This window comes from Dermacentor silvarum, chromosome 1 (genome assembly GCF_013339745.2).
Source record: "Dermacentor silvarum isolate Dsil-2018 chromosome 1, BIME_Dsil_1.4, whole genome shotgun sequence".
NCBI lineage: Eukaryota > Metazoa > Arthropoda > Arachnida > Ixodida > Ixodidae > Dermacentor > Dermacentor silvarum.
This window is the reverse complement of record NC_051154.1, coordinates 120,436,727-120,460,700: the sequence shown is the minus strand read 5'-3', so window position 1 is coordinate 120,460,700 and position 23,974 is coordinate 120,436,727. Positions and strand designations below refer to the sequence as shown.

At 41.3% G+C, this 23,974-nt stretch overlaps 1 protein-coding gene across 1 annotated transcript in view; it reads right to left on the bottom strand.

Annotated features, from left to right (window-relative positions):
• The window catches only part of LOC119435932 (pre-mRNA-splicing factor syf1 homolog), a 119,604-nt gene that overhangs the window by 31,620 nt on the left and 64,010 nt on the right, over positions 1-23,974 (bottom strand). The window contains exons 13-19 of the mRNA XM_037702633.2: positions 16,808-16,883; positions 15,503-15,589; positions 10,777-10,890; positions 10,615-10,701; positions 4,410-4,485; positions 2,095-2,204; positions 1,550-1,753 (exon numbers count right to left, since the gene is read on the bottom strand). Of these exons, the coding sequence (XP_037558561.1) occupies positions 1,550-1,753; positions 2,095-2,204; positions 4,410-4,485; positions 10,615-10,701; positions 10,777-10,890; positions 15,503-15,589; positions 16,808-16,883 (754 nt within the window). The remainder of the gene's footprint in view (positions 1-1,549; positions 1,754-2,094; positions 2,205-4,409; positions 4,486-10,614; positions 10,702-10,776; positions 10,891-15,502; positions 15,590-16,807; positions 16,884-23,974) is intronic.

The window sequence follows — 23,974 nt, the reverse complement described above, 5'->3', positions numbered from 1 at the left end:
AGTTTCGCTTTGACTCAGTGCAAAGCTGTCGAAGATAAAAAGCACCGGCTACATCGCGATGGACGGACAATTTGTTGGCGAGCAGCTGAGTGGCGAAAAAATAATCGGGATGTGCGCCCGTTGGTGCAAAGCGCGTCTCAGATGAAAACGCGCGCCGCGAAGGATGTCGCGAGGCCTTCGCCGCTGCTAGCGCTAATCAGTCATGCGATGAAGAGAATTTCAGCTTCCGCACTGGTCTTGTGCTAAATAGAAACAAGATTTGACGATTCATTGAGTAAATAAAAGCGTGTTGACGTAGTGAAGCATTTGTTTATTGTTTTCTTGATACCCTCGATAATACGACATTCGGTTAATTCGGCGGGGGGGGGGTTCCTTGGCACTTTATGGAGCTTAGCAGGGTTCCCTGGGATGAATGTAGTTGAGAACCCCTGATGTACAGGATATTTTTAAATGCGTAAGCATTTCTATGCCTGCACAACGAGGAAACTCGTCTGTCCGTCATTAAGACGATCACTTTCAAGATGGAGCCCGCAGCAGCGAGCGAATTGACCTTCATGCTGCCTCTCGCTTCAATGCGAACTAAGCGGCAGAACACAGTGCACGCACTCTGCCCCCATCACAGATTGCCTTCAAGATAGGGCCCGTGTGGCCGCGCCATATGCAGCTGCCACCAGAGTATGGCTAATTATGGTTGATAATGGTTCGACACAAATGGATAAGGCGCTAAGCAGCGTTAATGGCTTCTAAAGATCGGAACAATCACCAGCGCACCTGGTGTTGCCATCTGCAGTAGTTTGCTTGCGTCATCAATTAACCTTGCGCTGCTGTCCGCAGCAATTCGTGTCGCTGCAGCGCTGTCATTTATGCTGGTTGGATCAAGTTTTGTGACACTGATAATGATACCAGACTTATATTACCAGAGGATACTTAGACAATATACCAGACGTATACTTATACAACTCCCACAGGAGTTCCTGCGCAAATGTTTTTCTCTTCTATCTCCTTTGCCTATTCCATGCAAAGGACTTATTAAGGCTTGGTGCCTCTTGCCATGGTAAAGATTATGACCACTGCAGAGAGTGTTTCGGCTTGCAAGCTTGTGCCCATTGCGCTTTTGTTATTACTGCGTTCTGACTGAATGTATATTTAGCTCAGTGCTACAGCTCTAACATGCACTCTGATGGTCATGCTGTGCGGTTCTGCTATAAGTGGGCTTGAGCGTCCATAACATTTCAATGTACAGGATGACCTGCATAATGAAACTTCCCCTGCCTGAAAAAAAGAAAAATTACAGAAAACAGACGTGTGCAAGTTCAGAGGAAAAAAATGGCAAGCACAGATATACAGTCAAAGTCGAATTTCGTTATAACAAAGTGACATCCAACCATCGTTATATATTCTATATTTCGTACAAGCATGTATTTGTTACATGCTGATATCGTCGACGTCAAAAATTTCGAATTTACTTCACTATATCCGATAATTCATCTTATGGTGGTTCGACTGTATTAACATGGTGGCAACTAACAACTGAGCAGATGACACTCACCCGTGGATCACACATTTGGCTGCAGTGTGCATATATGGCTCGAGCACGGTCAATTTCACCCAACTTTCGCTCAAGGTCAGCAAAGCGCACACACATGAGTCGAGCCTGGGTGTCTGGAAGAAGCTCAATGGCTCGTTCATAGATTTCCCGAGTATGTGTCAGCCCATATATTTCAGCTGCTTTCAAGATGTATATATTGAACATCTGGAAAAGTATTGCAAAGAAAAAGTTAAAGAAGTGTTAGGAGAAAAAGTACTCGGATGGTAATTCTACTTGCATCAAAGGTCACTCTGCAGTTGTGCAGTTTTGTAAAAGTAATGTTTGCTAGATTAAACACCCATATGATGTCCTACACAATGTGACAACAAAATAGAGAAATTTGCTTTATAACATAAGAAGAGCATTATGTGATAAGCTTTTCTTGGCTGCTTGTATACCAAACTGACCACTGGACACTACTTATGAACACACAATCAGAATGATGCCTGCAACATGGTTGCTTCTTATCAAGATTTGGATCTGGTATTACTAATAAAAAGACTTACTTCGAACTGTTCTTCAGGCAGCACAGCTTTGCAGCCACGATCATAGATGGCCATGGCATGGCGTGCAAGACCATGCTCTTCCTCCAGCTTGGCATAAAGAAGATACAAAGCTGCAAGGGATGTATCATGGAGCATTAATTTCAGTCAAAATGCTTGAACACTGCTATATACATTAGCCTGTCAAAAGGCCTAACATAAACAACAAACAAGCAATCCTTTTAATCAGAAAAATATGCTTGTTTGGTTACATCGGGAGCTTTCTAGCAATACAATAGAACAACTCACTACAGGTAACTTAAGCCTTTCTTAACCCATTAAGACCCAAGAAAAATCTACCCGTTACATTGTTATTTTTTTGTGTGAAATGATATTTTCACACTGTAAATACATTGTGAAAGTATCACGAGTGGTGCTTTATTCTTTGAAACGCTATGATAGTGTACTTTATAAAGTAAGCTGGGCCTTTGTGGGAGCAAAACCTGATGCAGGTCACCAAATGTACATGCTATATTTTCGAGTTTCCACAAACAAAAAGGCTTGCAGCGAAGAGTGAAACGAAACTTTGCGCAAGCCCACATAACTTTCTGTTAGCAAAATGAGCATTTTAGTGGGAAATATTCTTTGCTGAGAGGTGTTTTTACTATTAAAGTGTGTAGGATGATTTCAAGTAACGGGGAAGGACTTTGGTGTTGTTTTCAGAGGCACGCGCGATGAACATCTGTTATTGGCGCAGATATAGACGTGATATTTTACAATGAATGCAGGCATTCAAGACTACAGCATTCAGCGTTTGGTTCAGTTGCAGTTGAAACATTCAACCAACTGGTGGCATTTCCTCCAATAACAGTGAGTTCCTGCATTACAGTTCTGTTGTACGATTCCCTTGGCAAGATTTTTGTATTTTCTGACCTTTCAAGAGATAGGGTCTATGTCGGGTTCCCCAATTTGGGTTGCCCTACTTTCATTGCATAACTCATCTCTATTGGCTGAAGAATATAGATCGTCTTAACTGTTGTTTTCTCTTTCCTCTCACCTATTTTACAATTTGTAATAAAATCCTGCATAAATTATGTCTTTTATAATAATGTTCATATGATAATCTAAACGGATTTTTATTTATACAAATTTACTGTAACACTGCTCGCTATTTTATTGATTGAGAACAAAAGATTGTAGTCATATTTCTCAGCAGCAAGAGAGGAACCAGGAGGAATAATAGCAATGTTGATGCAACCCATATTTCTACCTGCACTGGTTTCTGAAGTTTTTGTAGTCAGCAAAAAATATTTTGTCGAAAACAGGTAAAAAAAACATCATGTGTGCTTCAAGAACAAGCACATCCCTCTAGCGTACACATAGGCCCAGTGTACTTTACAAAGTAGACCTACATTCATTTTCTTGCGACGCTATAAATATGTATTGTTCATGGAATGTCATGCATTGATCGTTTATGCAACTCTTTTCTAAACCTTCCACACAAACCTCAGCTTCGAGAAGCATACGCTATGCTTGACAAAAAATAAAGAAGGTGCATGTACAGCAACACCTGCTATGTTCAGCACTAGTTTGGCAATGAATAGATCAAATACATCATGCAGCTGACAAAAAACAACAAAGTGGTTGCCTTTTTTTTTTTTTTTAATTATGGGGTTTTACGTGCCAAAACCACGATCTGATTATGAGGCACGCCGTAGTGGGGGACTCCGGAAAGTTTCGACCCCCTGGGGTTCTTTAACGTGCACCTAAATCTAAGTACACGGGTGTTCTTGCATTTCACCCTTATCGAAATGTGGCCGCTGTGCTGGGATTCGATCCCGTGACCTCATGCTTAGCAGCCTAACACCATAGCCACTAAGCAACCATGGCGGGTCTGCGGTCGTCTTGGCAAGACCCTCCTTAGTAAAATGGCATACTAAGGAACACAGCACATTTCTTCCTTAATTATTAACAAACTAAAACGGTTCTGTATTTTTAAAAGTACACTGGCCCCTAATGGGTTAAGCATAAGTCATACCTACAAACAGCTGACATGTGCTTTGAACAATGTCTCCAAAATATTATTTACGAAATATTTAAAAAAATATGCATATTAGTTGTGCCATTATATTACATGAAAGAGGAGCCTCCTTAAGAATTATCGAAGAAAATAGTAAACACAATATCAGAAAAAAAGTGAAAATACCAGCACTAAAAAAAATGTCTGACCGAATGATTTTCAGAGTACTGGTACATAATACAAATTACCAATGTGGTCTGTCACTGAACCACAAAGATGCAATGGATACAAAGTACACACTGAAGAAATATGTACATACACTTAGCAAATTTTGATGGGCAACCTTCGAGGCACTGCTCAAAAAGATCACGAGCCCGCTCTAGTTTGGTTCCACCCTGCATAAAAATGACAATATTACGCTTGGAATCTGAAAGTTGAACACATGTAACAGTGATTTATCTTTTTAATGAAGCCAAAAACTAACATTGTGTTTACTACACAGTCTACTCTCACACTCATTTACACGAACACAACCTAAATGTCACATTAAAGCATAAATCAAATAAAGTTGCAGTAAATATGCACAATAGAAACACATTTTGAGACAGCATTAAGAATAGATGACAATACAGAAATGCAACACTGGTACAAGACTTTTTCATTGGTACTTCTTCATGAGTATGATAATGATAATAATAATAACCACATCATAAACAATAACAATAATAATAGCTCTAAAGGCTCCCATAACACACTGCTCACGATTTAGCCATGGTATGTAGAGAAAAATGACATTCCATGGTAAAAAAACCTATCAGCCAACAAGTAGCAATTTACCTGAATGTGTTTTTATTTTTAAGAGAGTAGCAAGAAGCCACATAAATGAAGATTACATTTTGAGCACCTTGTTAATAACTCAATGTCTCGGACAGTTTCAATAGCCATTGAATAGTTAAAGGCCATCAATGCATGCCCTCTGCCACAGAACATTTCAATATTCATTGAGAAAGTTGCATTGATATTGAATGATGGCATTACACAAAGCAGATATAGAAAAATATTTCTAATGAATCTGAAAACAAAATTACATACATAGTATGGAATAAAGAATACATTTTATAGAAGAGATGTACCAACAGCCCATGTAAATTTTTTTCAAATTTCTCCACTTACTAGACAATGTGAGGACAAGCTTGCGTGTTTATAATTTCACGAGCATAGCAACCATCACTGTCACATCGTGGGTCGTTCTTTCATTGAACAAATCAACTATGCTGTTCTTGCATTGTATAGCCTTGATTTTGCTGCAACTTGTGAGGAAAATCAGCACTCAGTTTTTGCAGCATGCCTGATATCAGAATGTGGTTTTGGCACTAAAACACCAGAATTTATATTGCACTTTAAAATTCTTGTTCTTGCTGCAACTTATGAGGAAAATGAGAACTCAATGAAAACAGCTCACTGTCATGGAGCGAAAAAAAAAAAAAAAAAAATTGTACATGTGTATGCCAACAGAGAAATGTGAGGAAGCAGAGCTTTGTTGAACTATTTTTGTACTATTTATAAAGAGCAAGACTGCTATCAAGGGCTTTGAGATTTGAATAGTTTCACGGTGCCAAGCAAATTCCTTTTTTAAAATAACTAACTTTTCCAGGTTTTCCATGACTTTCGCAGTAAAAATTCTATGACCGAAAAAAAAAAAAAAAAGATGCGGTGACAGCAATCATTGTTTCAATACAAGGTTTCTGACGTCTGAAAAATCAGGCAATCCAGAATAAGCAAAACTTGGGGTATAATTTGCAGCTTTCACTGGCAACAGGGAAAATCTCAGCGAGTGTGCACGTGTGCATGCATGCACACACAAACACACACATGGTGTCTCGCGTAACTTGTACCAAAATTTTAAAATATGCCAGTGCCACAGAGCTGAACAGAATCAAGGTGATGTTTGCCATCACTTGGACCAAGTCAGACTATATTTGTATTTTGCCTAATTAGATATAATTTTTAATTACTTCTCAAAAATTATAATCAGAGCAAAACTGTCAATTAGAATATTGTAGGCTATCATGAAAAATTCCCCATCCATATTTCCTTTGCTTCAATACATACTGCATAAAAGTTCTTTCCAAGCCTGAAACAGACCTTTCGTTAATTTGACTCCAGTTAATTCAATTCCTTGGTTAATTCGATCGTGACTGAAGCTCCTGGCCAGTGCTTACATATTTCTATAGGCGCAAACTTTCCTTATTTTGATCCTGAAATTTGTCTTCGCCAGATAATTCTAACTTGGCTGGTCAGCACGCACGCGCCTAGCCCAAATGGTGACTCCAGTAGTGTCTCCAATAGTGGCACTATCTGTCGCGATGCTTAGGGGACAGTGAATGTGTGAAACACACGTAATCTCCAGTGGAAAACGCCTAATTTCGACCAGTGTACCTGTGCCGGGCACAATGACCAGACCAGTGTTTTTGTTTCTAAATTCTGAAACTTCTGTGGGTAAAAAATCCACTTAAAATTATGTGGCTGGATTATCACTTGCAACGCCAGATGGCGTCCAACAAGAAGAAATGAAACCTTACAAATTGTGAAACCTTACAATTTCGACCACCGTTATGGTCGGGCTCTGTGGGTGCGTGATCATGACATGATAAAATACGTATAATAGTACGGCTGTATGCAAAGACCACTAGCAAAGCAAAAATATCAATTAAAATTGTGCAAAAGGGCTTCTTCGAAAACATCAGCAGGCAGTGAGCATAGCTCTAACAGTTAAGAACCCGCTTGTCAATCCCGGATGGAATACTGCTTGGTATTTTCGAATATACCGTATTTACTCGAATCTAGGCCGACTCCGATTCTAAGCCGACCCCCCAAAAGTTCGAAGTCCAAAAAAAAAAAAACTTACCTCGAATGTAGGCCGAACGAAAAAGCGAGGACAGCATTCGCAAAATGAAACAGCATTTATTAAATTTGAACATGCTGAGCTCATTCTATGTCACCATCGCTGCTAGCCTCGTCGCTATCTTCCTTACTGCTGACATCTTCAAACAGTGCGCTATATTCAGTACCATCCAGCGCATTAGAGATGCTGCATTTTTGGAAGGAGCGCACGTTGCGGCGCACGCAAAAACCATCCCTCCAACGACAGACCGATGCCGAAGTTCCGCCCGGTTTGAACGTTTGACGATGCCTCTACGGCTAGCTCAACTACCGTATTTACTCGATTCTCACGCTTCCTCGATTGTAACGCGCACCCGTTTTCCGTGAGGAAAAATTTGGAAAAATAGATTTCCTCCCGATGCACTGATGTTGCGATGAATAAAGAAAGTCGCAGTTTCGCCCGAAAGGCGATGCATCGAATGCGGTAGCAAATTAGTAGACCGCTATTAACAAGCACGGTGTCACGCGCGCTCAAGCAAACATGAACACACCTCGCTCGTTGACCGCGGAAACGAACTGTCAAAACGCTGGAGACGAAGCGCGCCTTCGTGCTAGCATGCCTCTCGCTTCAACGCGGCGAAAACACGGCGCGCGGCGGACTTTACCAGTCGCAGATTGCTTTCAAGATAGAGCCAAGCCTGATCGTATCGCCGGAGTGGATCGTCGCAGATTACGTCCTGTTTCGGTCCACTGAAACCGTTCCGCACAAGACGTTTTATTTATGTGGTCAGCTTCACTTAGCAATCGTTCTAAGTGTGAGTACTCAATCTGTGTGGCAGAGGGCAGCAGCAATCTACTAAAAGGCAGTTTTTAATGTCCGAAGAGAATTAGGCAAGTACATGTACTACACATTACAGGTCAAACGTCAGTCCACTTTATAATGAAAAGTAGCTACAACTGCATCATTTCTAGAATTCAACATTTCCTCTTTCTATTTTTTGAAGATTTAGCACACTTGGTTTTGATTCTTAAGACACATTTCTTTTTTTTTAACATTGAAGTTCAATTATCTTTTTAGTAACTATTTTATTTACACAGCAGTTTACCAGTTAGACAGTTAGGCTCTCTTAATAACAAACAAGAAGTGTACTTGAAAACTTTCTTATATAAGCAAATCATTTTACAGAATTTTCACATAGCCTGATCGTTTTTTCTTTTTCTTTTTTTTTTTTTATAGCGACAGTTGTAAGGTGCCATCCAGGCAGCTTTCTCCCCCAAGAACTTTTTGATAAAGGGTTATAAAAGTAAATCTCATGTTGCAAGGCAATGTTGTGAGGGAGCCAGGGTATTCCTCCCCAGCACAGGAATTATCCCTTATTGCTTTGACTGCCATCTGCAGGCGACATTCCTTTACTTCTAGTGCCACTGTGAAAACTCACTTACCAAGGCGTACTAAAGGCAGAAATCAGGTGCAGCATGGCTTCCAGCACCCTGTGTGCAGGTAGCTTGACCACATAACCAGCATACTACCTTAGCATCCTGCCAAGTGGAGGATCAACGGAGTGCCAACAAGACAATGTCCAGAAGACATATGTGGGGAACAAGGCATGCACCTGCCTTGTGCTGGAACTCAGCACTGCACCTTGCCTTTACCTTCGTTTCTTAATTATGGTGGCCAAGAAACAAATTTTTGTTGTACAGAAAGGCCAACTTGATGGGGCTTTGCAAAGGGTCAAGTGGCCAATGCAACACCTTATCATCTGTCTAGTAGCAAGGTAAATCTGTGATGCCATCCTTCGAATCGACAGGAAACAAAGATTTAGTGAGGTGCCAAAATGATCCACAAACAAGCTTTTGTTTGAAATTTTCACTTTTCTCATGGATTGATAGATGTACCATTTCGCGGAAATGCTGTGGCTGCCTCACCTTTTCACCAAGTTTTTTTTTTGTCTGCAATGTTTGAACCTGGTGAAAAGGTATTTAACAAAGTTCATTTTAAGGAAAACCTACTGTATGTGTGACATCTTGCTTTAAAAAGAGGGAGCTAAGCAGAGCTTGATGGTCAAGAATTACGAGTAGGAAAACTACATTGACGTTCGCTTCCCCATCCTACCTCATGTGCTGTTTATTCCTGTGTCTCTGAACTCTTTTTTTTTGCCAGCAAGGTAGTGCTGCAGTAGTAAACATTGTTGACAGTGGTTTTGTGGCAGTGCCATCATGAGGCATATGCAACTGTCGTAGCCTAACTGTTATATTATAAACTTAGGTTAGGTTAGGCACCTTAAAAACTTGAAATGGAGGTGGACACTGACATGCGCTTAGCCATGATCGAAATAAACATTTAGTTTATCTTAATTGTCATTCTAATGGCAACAAATTTATTTTGTTATTGTATGAAGCAGCAATCTACTTCTAATTCTCCGGTCATAAATGTGCATCCAACGCAAACTGTACATCTTTCGCCTGATGAGACACATTAAACTAGCACTGCATTTTTTCTCCCCCCTGTACTGTACAGGAAATGTCTGAAAGCACACCAACTAAGAACATAAATGTAGAATTTTAGAAAGAAATTAAATGACAACAATTTCCCACCAGCAACCCCCCCCCCCCCCCCCCAGCCACCACAAATGCACAAACACTATAGATTTACCCCTATTCACTCACTCACACATCAGACACGTGTACACAAACATCACAGAGATAGACAGAGAGACATTCGTTATTGTGAGGTGATTGAAGTAACAAGACTAACAAGCCTTGACCCGCACCATATTAATACAGCAGGTAGACATAGACAACAGAACAGCACCAAAATGAAATGATATGCGGCACCAGCTCTAGCATAAGAACACTTTTGTCAAACGTATGCTAAACTGTATTGCAGTGATGGCGTTGATGTGCAGCCATGTTGTTAAGCTCCAGATATACAACTTCTAAGTGAAGTTCAACACAATCTTCGCTAGTGAGATGACTGGAAAGCACAAATTGCATGCTCATTTTTATGCTTATTATCTATGTGGTGTCTCTTCAGTTAGCACAGTATTCACTTTTAATTACACAACAGTATAGCTTGGCTGCAAATATTTGTTGCATTCATGCCTAAAAAGTTAGTGCGCACCTATTAGCAAGCACCCCCTTCAGCATTAAAAAAACATCTGTACATCAATGCTGCTGTTCATGTCACTGAATTGTTACCCCTTGCATGGTTCAGTTTATGAACACTGGCTGTCCAACTGCATAAAATTAATGTTAACAAACACAATCAAAAACTAGTTGATCATATATGCATTAAAAAAGAAGCAGTATCAGAATATTAGGCATCATCACTACACGCTCAAGTTGTACAACTGCACTATCTTCAACCTCATTTCACATTTAAATAGAAGTGTTGGTTGTTTGTACAAGCTTTCAAGCTACTACCTGTGTGGTTAAACATATCACTGCTATTCAAAACGCCAACCATTTAGCTACAATTTTACAAATCAACGACTAATATGTCTTGAAATAAAACAATAAAACTTTACTGCGCCCTGATTGAGCACATTTCTGGCAGTAAGGCAAGAGTTAAGCAATACCCACTACAGCCAATTGCTGCCCCTCTCCCTCCTCCAACTCTAAAAAAAAACTTCTTTACTCACATAACGTTTCAGGAACTTGGTCAGGTATGTGTTCCAGATGTCAAAGACGTTCGGCCACTTGAAGAGAGCAATACCCTTTTCATAAGCCTGCAAAATTCGTAAAGTAGGACCTGTCAACTAGAGCACTCGCTGCAATTTTTTAGCAAAACCACACTATCTTACCTTAAATGCTTCCTCAAAATAGTTGTTTTCTTCCAGAAATAGGCCATAATTGATGATGATCTGTGGCGTGGCAATCTTCAAATCGATGATCCGGTCATACACAGCCTTTGCAGACTTGACATGCAGAGAAACGTTTAATGGGAAGGTTACTCCATGCTTGTTGCATCTAAAATGAAATCTTTCTAGACAATTCAGTATTAGCAGTACAAAATTGCAAAAGCCTTTATCCAAATGTCCACGTTATTTATAACAAAATGTATTCTAAAAAGTCACAAAACATTGCAGAGCACTAACCATATTACGGTGACAAAAGACTATGGCCACTAAGTAATCTTAATACTGTTTATTGATCAACTGACAATTTTCTGCAAACATTAAAATTTGGTCGTGGGCAAATATTTAATATTTTCTAATATTCTACTGATTACGCTATTCAGTGTTTCTTCAGCCAGAATATTAGCACTCATAAATGTTGAAGCAAATAATTACCAAAATTACTCAATGAATAGAGCTGTGCTGCTGCTCCTTTAAGCTGCATGGTCTGTGCTAACAAACTATTAAAAATTAAACTAGTTTATTTTATTAAGAAAGTAATGTTGCTTTCATCCTGTGTTTTCTGTACTATTATACCACCCTCCACAGAAGACAGGACTTCCTCTCCTCAATATCTGGGACTAGTGCTATTGCACATCATTCTGTATGGGCAAGGCTTTGTAATAAGGAACAGTCAGAGATGGAAGAAGCTAACAAAAGGATTTTTTTTTTCTCGAAGAGCTTTGAACTGTGATGCCAAAACTGAACTATTCCCTTCAAAAATTATTTGTCATTAATTACAACGGACTTCCGTTAGTCCGACCCTGTCGGTATCAACGATACCGATTGAATTATCCGGTCAGTTGAATTAAACAAGATGCAGAAAAAAAAGCAAGACACATCGCTGATTAATTTTTTTATCAATCAATCAATCAATCATTTATTATTATACATCAATATAGTTGCAAAGTAATAGTAATACAGAAGGAGGTCTCAAAGTAAAAACTGTCAGGGGGACCTCCTGTTAGTACATGCATAAAAATGTAGAACATACGATAAGCAACTAAGGTAAAAATAGCGGAAAAATACAAATCAATATAACCAAAGTAAATAAATAAGAAATCATATCACCTAAGGCTTATGATTATGGAAAAACACAAATCAACATATTAGAAGTAATTAATCAAACACCTGGTAGTTGAAGATTACACAGAAATGAGAAAGAATAATTCTATTTTGAAATACACATGTTAGTACAAACATAAGAATAATTGAATAGGAGTATAATGATTATATAACATTAACAGTGCAAATCCAACACAGCAACAAAATGAACGTATAAACAGCTAATAATATAGGAACACAAACCGAGAAAAACAATTAAACGCGGATACACCATAATGTATGTGCACACACACACACACACACACACACACACACACACACACACACACACACACACACACACACACACACACACACACACACACACACACACATGCGTATTAGTTAACATATGTTGTTAGTAAAAACTGTTTTGGAAGCCGACAGAAACAGTGTAGCAAAGGGCATGATTTAATATTTAATGGCAGAGAATTCCACCAAAATGAAATTGCAGAAAAGAAGGCTGTCATTTACCGTAGTTAGTGTTTACTTTTGGAAGCAAGAGGTTATTATTTTCAGAAAACCATGTGTTATTTGTATTGTAAAGTAGCGTTGGGGGAATAAGCTCAGTTGGAATGTCACAGTTTCTACTTCTAAACAATAAAAGACCTAGTTTGAGTTGAAATGTGCAGGTTAGTGTTAGAATTCAAGAGTGCGAAAAATGGGTGGTGCTGATGCGGTGTATGAACTATGGGTAATTATTCAGACCGCCCGGTTCTAAGGTGATTGAGGGATGTCAGGTGTCTGGGGTATGTGTTGCCCCATGATAAAATACAGTAAATAAGGTGACTGTTAATGAAAGCATAGTAAAGCAATTTTAGAATATGTTGCTGAAAACCATGTCTTGTTCGAATGAGCATGCGGATCCCAAAAGCAATCTTCTTAATGACAGAATTTACGTGAATGTTGTATTTAAGTTGAGGGTCTAATGTAACACATTTGGCAGTAGTATTTGCCCAATTCTAACACACCCCAAAATAATATCTAACGTGCGCCCAATTTTTAGCGAGAAAAATGGGCAAGGGTCGAAAATGTGTTGCACAATGGCAGCCGGTATTCTAAAGCAAACTTTGCCGCAGTACATCCTGTTATGTGGTCAAGCATATGAACACCGTGAACACAGTTTAGGCTTTGTACTCGGTTGCACCGCGCAGGCAATTTACGGCCCCTTTTTCTTGGTAAAAAAAAAAAAAAAAAGTGCAAGGCAGGCCAAAAATAGGCGTTTTCAACGTGAGAGGATCTGTGTTCAACGCACTCGGCGTCCCCTAATATGCTCCGCCTTGATGTGCTGCCACTAAAGAGGCCGCTATGGGGGTCACCATAGGGCTAAGGCAACGTGCACGCTGACTAGTCAAGTTCGAATTATCCGGTGAAAGCCAATTTTAGGATCAAAATAACGAAAGTTTGGGACCATAAAAATGCATGGACGCCGGTCGGGACCATCAGTTGGGGTCGAATCAACCGAAAAATTTAATTGACTGCAGTCAAATCAAAGGAAGTCTACTGTGCTACTATTTGCTTCAGAATATGTATTAGTTAATACAAATTGATTGCTGCAGCTCATTTCTTCCATACAGCCTACAAAATTCCTGTGTTAACCTCTGATCTCATTGAAGCTGTAATATTTAATGTGGTGCTTGCTGCTCAGCTCGCAATTACTTTTCTTTGCCCCATAAATACTCATAGCTGGAACTCTTGCAGATTTCACAAATCTCAAAAACATTTTGCCCTCACCAATATACTCCTGAAATAAAAAAAAGAACAAAAAAAAAAACACGAAAAACAAAATTATTGCACCCAGGTAGAAACACATACAAAATCAAATGAACAGAATGATAATATTGAAGAAATGGGACCTCTGCACCTATATATTAAAGACAGTTTACTTTTGGTTTAATGAATTTAAAACATGGTCAGAAAGCAACAAAGTGGAACCACTAGCGTGGAACACCCAGATGAGGTCAACACACCAAAAATGATTGGAAATATTAATTTCATAGACAATTGAAGGTGCATGGCATAGCTGATATCATAGGCATCGCCGTAGTTATGGTACACCATATCCCATGTGAAAAATAAGAGAAAAGGAAAAGCTGTGCGCATAGCGGGTGCTGCGATTGCTAACCATCAACCAAAAATATATGTAAGAAGACATTTCAGAACAGTGTTTGTCAATGCTTAAGCGTAATCCATAAAACTTTTTGCATCGATTCACAACTGTGAAATAGTCTTGGATACACCATTACACACCTGAGTCAAACTAGCAATAAGCATCCAGTGAAAGTGCACCTAAGAAGGAAAGACTGCTTTGTCAGCCGGGAAGGTAATGGCCACTATTTTTGTTGATGTTCTCAAAGAATCATCTTTACAACTTATTTACAGAAATGTTCAATACTCGGCCAAGAACATTATGCAACACTTCTGAATAATTAAAGTAAGGTGCTGTGAACAACCCGACTAAAATAGGCGCACAGAAAAAAGTCCTCTACTGTCAGGATAACACACCAGCTCATACCTGTACAGCTGCAATGGCAAAAATGTACAAACTAAGGTTCATTGCTAACTGTCCTGTCCTTTCTATTCACCTGACTTGGCTCCTTGCCACTTTTATTTCGACATCCCAAGATCTCATTTAATTAAAGAAAGACATATTCATCAAATAAAAAGACTATCGTCACTGTCGAGTACTTTCAGACCTCGAGACTAAACTAAGAAAATGGATTAACCCCTTCACTTCTACCCATTTGGCGCTCCGACAGGCATGGTGTTCCACGGCACATTTTCTGCCTTCGTTGAGCATGTTCCACGTTGTAGGAAAATTGCTCTAAAATCTGCTACAGACATTGCATTTACAAAATTACTGATTTATTTTGTTCACAAAAGGCTCCCTTGTCAAATGCAGTAAAAAAACAACAACTAGAAAGTGAGCATAAAAGAAGTTTAAAATGTGCAGGAACTCCGCGCGGAGTGCACTTTTGCATTTTTTGCACTCGGAACAACTCTTGGACTTTTGAACTAGGCCCTAAAAAACTAAGCACAGCATCGAATGGTTCTGCTTCACAGTTTTTGGTGGTATGTGTTGAAAAAAACAAGCCCACACGGAAGCCTCTATGCTTTTATTCGAGCCTGGTACTCTGGTTGCACCGGCAACAACACAGCGGAGTCTGGCAAGCAGGAAGCTTTCCAATGTTTTACAAATAACTCTTGCTAAAAGTGTAGACAAATATGCCCACCTAGTGTGCGAAACCCAAAACAACTACAAAATATCCTACAATGTGCTACCATCTATGAAAAATAGCCAGAAACAGCCATTCTTCGAGCGGCCAGCAAATCGTCGGTCACTCCGACTTTGGCCTTGGCCGGCGCGGCCGCCGAATTGCCGGCTGTGGAAGTGAATGGGTTATTATATATAAATAACTTGCGTCGCTAGTAGAATTATAAGCAACATAGTAGTATTACATTACAAAAGGTACGTGCATTGTATGTGCATTTTTGCCATTCTCAAATAAAATTACACATGGAAGCTTACCTTAAATGTCCCAAAACTTTCCTCCAAGTCTGCATACAGTGACCACACTTTGAGCGATTTATATACACGAAATTGAACTGGTTCACTCTGTGAAAAAAACAATAGGCCACGATCACATTTACCAAATCAAGAATCTGAGCAAGAACAAGTAGAAAATACACATAAATAAAATAAAACAAGTGACAGGTGACAGTGACAGCAGTAGTGACTATAAAACTAAAATGACACAAAAACTCACAGGGCAAAACAATGATACCTTCCATTATGCCTGGCTAAAGGTTTGCAAATGATTGTTGATGTAGTGCTTGTTCCACCACTTATTTTATTCTTTGGAGTTGTGATGCTGACCCCTGAAAACCTAGCCAGCCTGGCACTTTGTAGCAATGATTGCCCAACGTTAACACAGTCCAGGTTAACAGTGATGCTCCAGTGATGTGATGAGTACACCAGGAGTAGAGTTATTAGAAAGTTACAGATGGTAAAAAATTTGGTTCCGATGAGGTACATGGTAATGCACGGCACCGACGTGCACACAGTGGGGCATGTCTGTTGCTTTAACGCAGTAGTTCACTAGTTCCATCCCTCGCTCCTTTTATTTTACCTTTCGACCCACTGTAGGTTGGTGCATCAGCTTGGCTGACACTCAGCTATTACTCTACCTCAGAACAGACAGTGGACAGTTTCCTTTGGACCAATTTAAGAAGCAATCAAGCCTCATTCTACTGGTCACGCACAGTGACACCAAGAAAGCAGGCTCAAAGAGATCTCTCCAGAAGCATGCAAGGTGCACACATTTTTTTTTCTTGTCCACAGCTCTTGGGAATAACTCACACTTGTGCTCATCCATGGAGCCTTTCACCTATAGCAAAAGCAGAGCTCGCATTACGTTTTTCTGAACACTCAGCCAAAGAGCAGTGATCAGTGCTGCTGTGCTTTTTGCCATGCTAGAGTACATACGTACAGCTGTAACGAACCTTCCTCCCTCAAGTGACATTCACAAAATGCGACCAACCTGTGGTTCGTATACAACATTCTGTTGGCACTTCTGGCCAATATAAGAGGCTATGACGGGTTAAATGGCCCTCTTTGACATGTACTGGGTACTGGGATTGCAAGGTGATAAATGCATTAAACATAATTACCTAGTTTGTCTTTACACTTTGTTGAATTTCATATGCCACATACAGGCGGCACACAGCGTCCATCAAAAAAAGCAATGTAAAACTGAGTCATTTCTTCTATATTCTCACACGCCCTTGCTTGCATGCTTTTGCTTGCATGCTTCAAAGGCAAAGTGCAACATACTTGATCATGGTAGGCAGCTTTCCTGGAGGGCATTGCAGTGGCTCTCTGCATTAGTTTTAGAGCTCCTTCATGGTTTCTGCAAATCACAATGGTAACAAATTCAGGCAGGATATATTATGAACAACCAGTAAATTGTTCCGCAAGGTCTCCAAAAGAATTAAAATTTAATAGTGCTTTAAGGAAACTGACAACATTCTCGCATCGATTTTATGGTGCAGAGGAAAATATTATGCTTTGCTTCATAATTCAAGAAACAAGCACATTTTGCCAATAAACCAGAAATGTTATATTGAAATAGGGACAGAAATATCTGCAAAATAACACAGGACACCTCTCTCAGGTCAACTATCGTCAATTATTTAGTGGCCAGTTCCAGGTGAGCTCACATCAATCAACATCCTATTGCAAAAAGTAAAAGCAAGCTTACCACTATCAGCAATGAAGCAATGACCAACTGGCCTTTACAAGTACATTCGTGTGATGCGCGTGCACCGCATAGTTATCAAGTGCACTCTGCTTTCCATCAAAAACCATTCGCTTGCTACCAGGAAAGCTTTTGCACCTTTTAATGTTTTATTTGAAGCATGGATAACATTTGTGAAAAGTGCCAGTGCCTTCCCTTCTTGTTTTGTCACATTTCCTTATCCACCTGACACATAGGTCATATATTCTCTATGTGCTTTCTCTTCTCCTCCCCCTTCAACTCCCTTAATGCTGCTTTCCCTACTCGTTTTCTCCAATCACCTCTTCTAAGTGTCTGAACCCAGTGAGAAGCCCTTAATTCCCCCCAAAACAACACTTCAATTAATGAGTCTGACAAAAAGAAAAAAAAAAATGTCTGCATTTATAGTGCAGAAATTAATGCTGCATGCTCTTCATAAGATTGAAAACACACCATTAACCAACAATTACTTTTACTACCACTAACCGAACATCCACTTCCAGCTTCTCAGCATTTCTGGCATACTGCTGCTCTCTGACATTGTTATTGCCAACATCAAGGTATTTTTTAAGTTTTCACAGACAGATAAATTGTTATAAATTTTTCACATACTTTCCTAGTAACCACTCTAGGTCTACAGTTGGTGACAGGAACACAGCAGCAAAAGCACCTCGAAGAGAAGTCCTGAAAGCCAACCAAGTTGGTACGGCTTCATTTTTCGGTTATAGGCGCAAAAGTTGTGCCAATACGCATGAAATTAATTGCAGGGAGTCTGCATGAACCAGCAGATCCTCCTCACTAATCCATGCTCTTGCAGCGTGCATGAGTGCATTTGTGTTTGCTTCTCATACAATCATTGATCATGTGTGTATGCTGATTTGCATACACACTATGGTTATTTACCATTTCCTATTTCTGCATATACAGTAGAATCTCGTTAAATGGGACCTCAAGGGACCAGAGGTGCAGCGCTATACCAGGTGTTCTTTTTTTTTTTTTAGATCACACAGAACATTTAAAAATCGACTGTGGCCGATTACAGAAACCAAGTCAGTGAGCTGCTGGATTACTTAAAGAGGCTGACATTACTTGAACGAGAAATCAAAATGCATAATTGAAAAAGTAACAAAACTTTAAATTATTTTTTAAATTAACTACTTTACGACACTTATTGCAATTTACAAATTCCAGGCAATGAGTTCGCTATGCATATCCACTTGAAATGAATTTTCAGGATGACAACAGTTTCGAGATATTCATTCCCGAAGTTGGCGACAAAATACATGGGCGTTCTAGTTACTTTTGTGCTTCAATGCAAAAACAACATTTTCTTTAAAAAGTAAGTGGAACAACAGTATATATTTACCGCAAGTTTGATGGCGCATATCTCAAAACCGGGGCCATCTTCAGCATTCGCTTGAAGTGAATATGCCTAGCAAACTCACCGGCTGCAATTTACAAATCGCAATACGTGCCATAAGGTAATTATTTCAGAAGATATTTAGTGATTTTTATGTTAATTAGTCGATTATGAATTTTGATTTGTTGTGTGACTAATGTGCGCTGCTTCCAGTAATACAGCTCAAGGACTACCATTAGGCTATCTGCTGCCACAGGTGATTTTCAAAAATTCTATATGGTCTAAAAAAAAGACACCCTGTAATGTCATATACCGACTTAACACTGTGTTACGTCTCAACCTGGACAAGCGTATACCTTGGACGTTTCCAACGAGGCGGCCATTCATCAGCGCGCGCAGCGACAGCAATCAGGCGTGTCATAGACTGTGCCTAACAAAGGAGCTCGGGTCGAGTCGACAACAACCACCACCATCAATGGAAACGATAATTACCGTGAAGATTACTACTAATCCTGATCCTGACCAGAGGGATGCCACTCAAAGCCCGCTAATTGATGAAAGGGGCTATCGTCGCCCAATACAGTGGGAACAGCTTCAAGCTCAGTTTCGCAGGTGGCCACGCAAATTCAAGAAAGCGGCGGAGGTGCGACATTGGAGGTGGGCCCGGCAGGACGGTGCGTCAACCTGGGAGGTATGTTGTGACCGAGCCAACGATGGTGATTGGCCAAGCTATTGTCATCAGATTCCCCCGTCCAGTATTCTACGGAAGACGAAGGGATTAAAAGCGGGGACGTGTGGTGCAGTGAGGGTGGTTCTGACGTGTCCTGATGCGAACTCAGACGTTTAGTATGCTCCTGATGGAGTGGGCTTCCGTACCAGAGGCCCCCTCCATCATAATGTAAATTAAACCTTTTCCTTCATTTCCTACTACCAGATGTATTCATCGATGGGCTTGGTGGATTCCTGGTCCAAACACCACCTCAAGCCGCAACAACTGTTACACATGTTAAGAATAAGTAAGTGAATGTAGCAGCTAGTTTGCCCTGTGTTTTGAAGTGAATGTAGCAGCTAGTTTGTCCCGTGGTTAGAAGTGAATGTAGCAGCTAGTTTGTCCCATGGTTTCAGCACGGTAGGCGACTTGTGGATTGACTAGGCTTCACTAGTTTTGATTTATAGGAGGCACCTGCAATGTAAAAAAGCAAGAACATCGCTCTTACTGCTGGACTCGGTGGCTGAATTAGCACAAGGTCATGCTGATGGAATTATCGAAAAGAGCACTATAGCACTATAAGGCATCCAAAATTTCAGTCATTTTTATTTCCGCTGTCTATGGGGCAAATGGCAGTGCTGCCAAGCTGTCCAGACTGCACATTCTATACATTAAATATTTATCAAATTTTTCCTTGCTTGAGTCTTTGACATTGCTTTTTACAGGTATTGCAAAATAAAAATCAGCCTATGCCTTCTGGAAAAAATAAATAAATAAATAAAGTACTTTAGAGCTTACTTTTGTTGCTTCGTTTACTGAGAGTTGTGAAGATTGTGGTTATGATTAACTTAACAGGAGTTTTTTTGTTATATCCAAATACAAAACCAATCAATATAGAGGCAGTTGCTCCGTTCAACTGGCAATGCCATTTAAGTGATTTCGCTTTACCAAGATTCTACTGTATAAATTTGTGTTTGCACTACAATGCCTCATCACCCTTTTCCTCTGCAAACACGTGAAGGCAGCATGCTTCTTGGTGAGGACTGCAGAACTTTGAAGGGACAAAGTCCACCACAACGTAGCGCCACTCTTTGTGTACATGCCTGCTCAATGGAGTAAGCAGCCTTGTCAATCTAGCAGCATTGTCCAGGCTCGAATTGCTTCAATGACTCTTCGAAATTTGTGCATGAATTGGCAAAGTGTGCTTTCTTAGTGTTGGTGCAGCCTGTTAAAGTCTTATCCCACAGAGTGTGCCTCAAGACCTGACCATGCCTTCTTTTTATGCCTGTGCGAAAAAATGTTTCTTTTTTCTGCAAGAGCACGAAAGAGAGCAGGTGCAGGACACTTTTGTTGGAAGGTTTCCTCCTACATCCAAAACTTGTCACCGACTGCAGATGCTTTCAGTGGCAAGGTTGCTAATGTACTACAAAAAAGGGTGTCCGTAATGGGCTCTGTAACATTGGTTTGAATATAAATCATCTCACTTCAAAGGATTACTCGTATGGTCCTTACTTTAATGCAAACAGAATTGCAAATACTGGTGTGTGCAAACAAAAGTTATTCAGCTTCAAAGTTCAAACAAGAAGCACACAAAATTAAATGCATCCTCTTTTATATTTCAACCACTCAGTGACACCATAAGCTGCTAGTAATGAAAGCAATGCTAGTAATAAAAGCAACCCGCCGTGCTGGCCTAGTGGCTTTGGCGTTGTGCTGCTAAGCCTGAGGGCACGGGATCTTATCTTGACTGCGGCGGCTGCATTTCGATGGGTGAAATGCAAATACGCCCATGTGCCATGCATTGAGTGCATATTAAAGAACCCCAGGTTCTGTGGTGACAGTACTGTGGTGACCAAGGCCACAAAGCTGGCATTCGCGCTTTTTGACGGTGTCGTTGTTGTGTGCACAAACTGAGACTACTCCCTGATCTCAGCTAAGTCCTTAGCGCCTGGCCACCCGAGTTGACGACTGCTATTTTAGGTGTTCTTCAGCCGTCGATCCTCACACGTGCATCCATGGCCAAGCCGGCTACCGCTATAAGCGTGGCAGCTTATCGCTACGCAGCCACCACATAATTGGCGGTGCCACCGAGCCTTGCCTACAGCTATGGAACAACAAGAAGAATGGTGCCCCTCAAAACTAGACAACCCATGGCATCTGCACCTCTGGCCCTGCCATCCACACAGCCATGTTGTGTGGTTTGTTAAAGTGGAGGCTCGGCTGTATGTCAATGGTGCGTCCTGTCAGCTCTGGCAGCACCTCCTCTTCAAGAGTGAGATTCCTGCGGACATTTTCTCTTGGCTTGACATTCCATCACCAGATGAGAACATGTATGATGGCCTCAAGAGTGCTTTCTTCTGAAGTCCACAATACAGCTTCCTAATCAACAATGCAATACGGCACACTCCCCTTCAACTGCTCAAGCTTCTCAAGCTTCAAAAACCCATGTCGTCTTCACCATTGGCACCTACCTGGTGAGTGCTGCGACATGGACGACTAATATCTCGCTGCACCGACACCAAAAAAGCCACTTGCTGAGACAAACAAACTTACACCCGCTGCCGGCATCGCCAAGTCCGTACTCAGTGAGCTTGCCACTTCACATTGAGGACCTCCATAATGCCCCCCAATTATCACTGTCGCAGCATGCACTCATCCCACATTGTGTGGTGTCCCAAGTCCAAGCCCAGGAGATACTAAAGTCGCTAGCAGTGATTTTCCAGCTTATAAGATGCATGCCAGTTCACCTGTTACAAGTGAGTTTCTGCGGTAACACCACAGTAAGATTAATCCTCCAGCTGTGCCATCAAACGCACCTCCTCGTGCCAATGTCCTTCCCATTCTGCCCTCTGATACCACTCACAGTGCACTGGCATTGTTTCAGCTCACACACTCCAAAGACTGTCTTAAAATTCACCTAAAGAAATGCCTCCTTCAGGGGTGGGACTGCCCAAAGTCATTTTGGAGCAATTTTTGGAGCAAGTAAAATTGCGTTCTGGAGCAGTTTGGAGCAGACAAAATTTCATTTTGGAGCACATAAAATTTCCTTTTGAAGCAGTTTGGAGCAGGCTAATCTGAATTTTGACGGAATAATGGAATATGGAATGTGGCAGCACACTTCGAAACCACGACGAAACACAAAATAAACCAACACGAAGCGCATAGCAGAAGTGCGCTTTTTAGCTATAGCGTACTAGAATATGGAAGAGTGGGTCGAGTGGCTGTACGGCGCATGCATTCCTGTAAAGCTGAAAACATCATTGGCATTATGATCATATACATTCCCACACATATGCACATGTTGATAGTGAAAAATGTTCTCAAATTATGCAGTCCAAACGACCCGGTAATATAATTTCTTGGTCACTATAAGTCACTGCAGACCCAGAGAGTCGCAATCAAACCTCGGCTGGTATAACGTAAATCTATTCCAATCTGTTCTTATTGCGATAGCAATTATACGGACACTCCAGGCACATTTCTGCAGTCGGCGTCGCCTTGATGTTCCATGCAAAAACCAGAGGCGATAATATTGTCGCCGCGCACCATATGCTGTATATGCCAGTGAAAGCATGCGAGGGTGAGCTAACGATGGCGGCTCAATCACGCGCGCGCAAGGCTATGGGGGGAGGGGGGGCGTTCTACTCTTGCGGCTACTGCGTAAGTCACAGCCGCGCGCGCCCGCCCGGGACTCGCTATCTCGAAAGCAAACTCCGTCGGGGGCACAGTACGCCATGTACTGTGCTTTCGTGGCTTTGTTCGCGTTGATGCGAGAGGCAGCACGAAGCTCAATTTGTTCGCGCCACGCTTTGTCACTCCATCGTTTTGAAAGCGAGTTTCCGCGTTCATCGAGTGAGATGCGTTCATGTTTTCTTGTGCGGGCATGACACCATGTTTGCTAATTTAGTCAGTAGCAAATGTTTCCAAGTTTATACGGCCAATAAAACTACTACCCTTCGTTTAGCTGTCTGCTAATTTGCTATCGCAATCTATGCTTCACCTTTCGGGCAAAACTGCGACTTTTTATTCCAAACCCATCATTAGCCCTTCGTGATAGGGCAAAATGGCTCAGGCCTCGCCCATAGGCCTTGCTCAGGCCTTGCTCAGGCCTCGCCCGCTGCATAAAGACTGATAAAGACTGGCCTTGGGGACAGAGATGCCCGCCCGCTGAACACGCTGCAGTGCGCGTCTCCCTAATACAGTATAGACCACTTATAACGTAACTGCTTATAGTGCAGGGCCGGATATAGTGCAGTCTTTTCAGACTCCCATTAATTTTCCCATAGCACTCTATGTATACACGTATCGCTTATAGTGCAGTTGTGGGAAACGAAATACCGGTTACAGTGCGGCTGCCTGGGAGTACGGAAGTCAGCGTGGATGGTGAACGCTCCCCTCAAGCGGGCGCCCCAAGGAGTGTTCGAGGAAGAGAGACGAAGAGGAGGAGAACGGCACGTGGTGCGAACGAAGAGCCAGTGAGGCTGAAACCAGAATCTTGAGTGCGAGTCGCGAAATATCACGGCGCGCATACCGAGCAAGGGCCACGAAACTGCCAAGGCCGGCCAACGCTCACTTCACGATAACGGCAGTAAACAAAACTTCAGGGAGCGGGCGGCGCCGGCACGGCACGGGGAAGGGCACACGCAGAGACCGTGG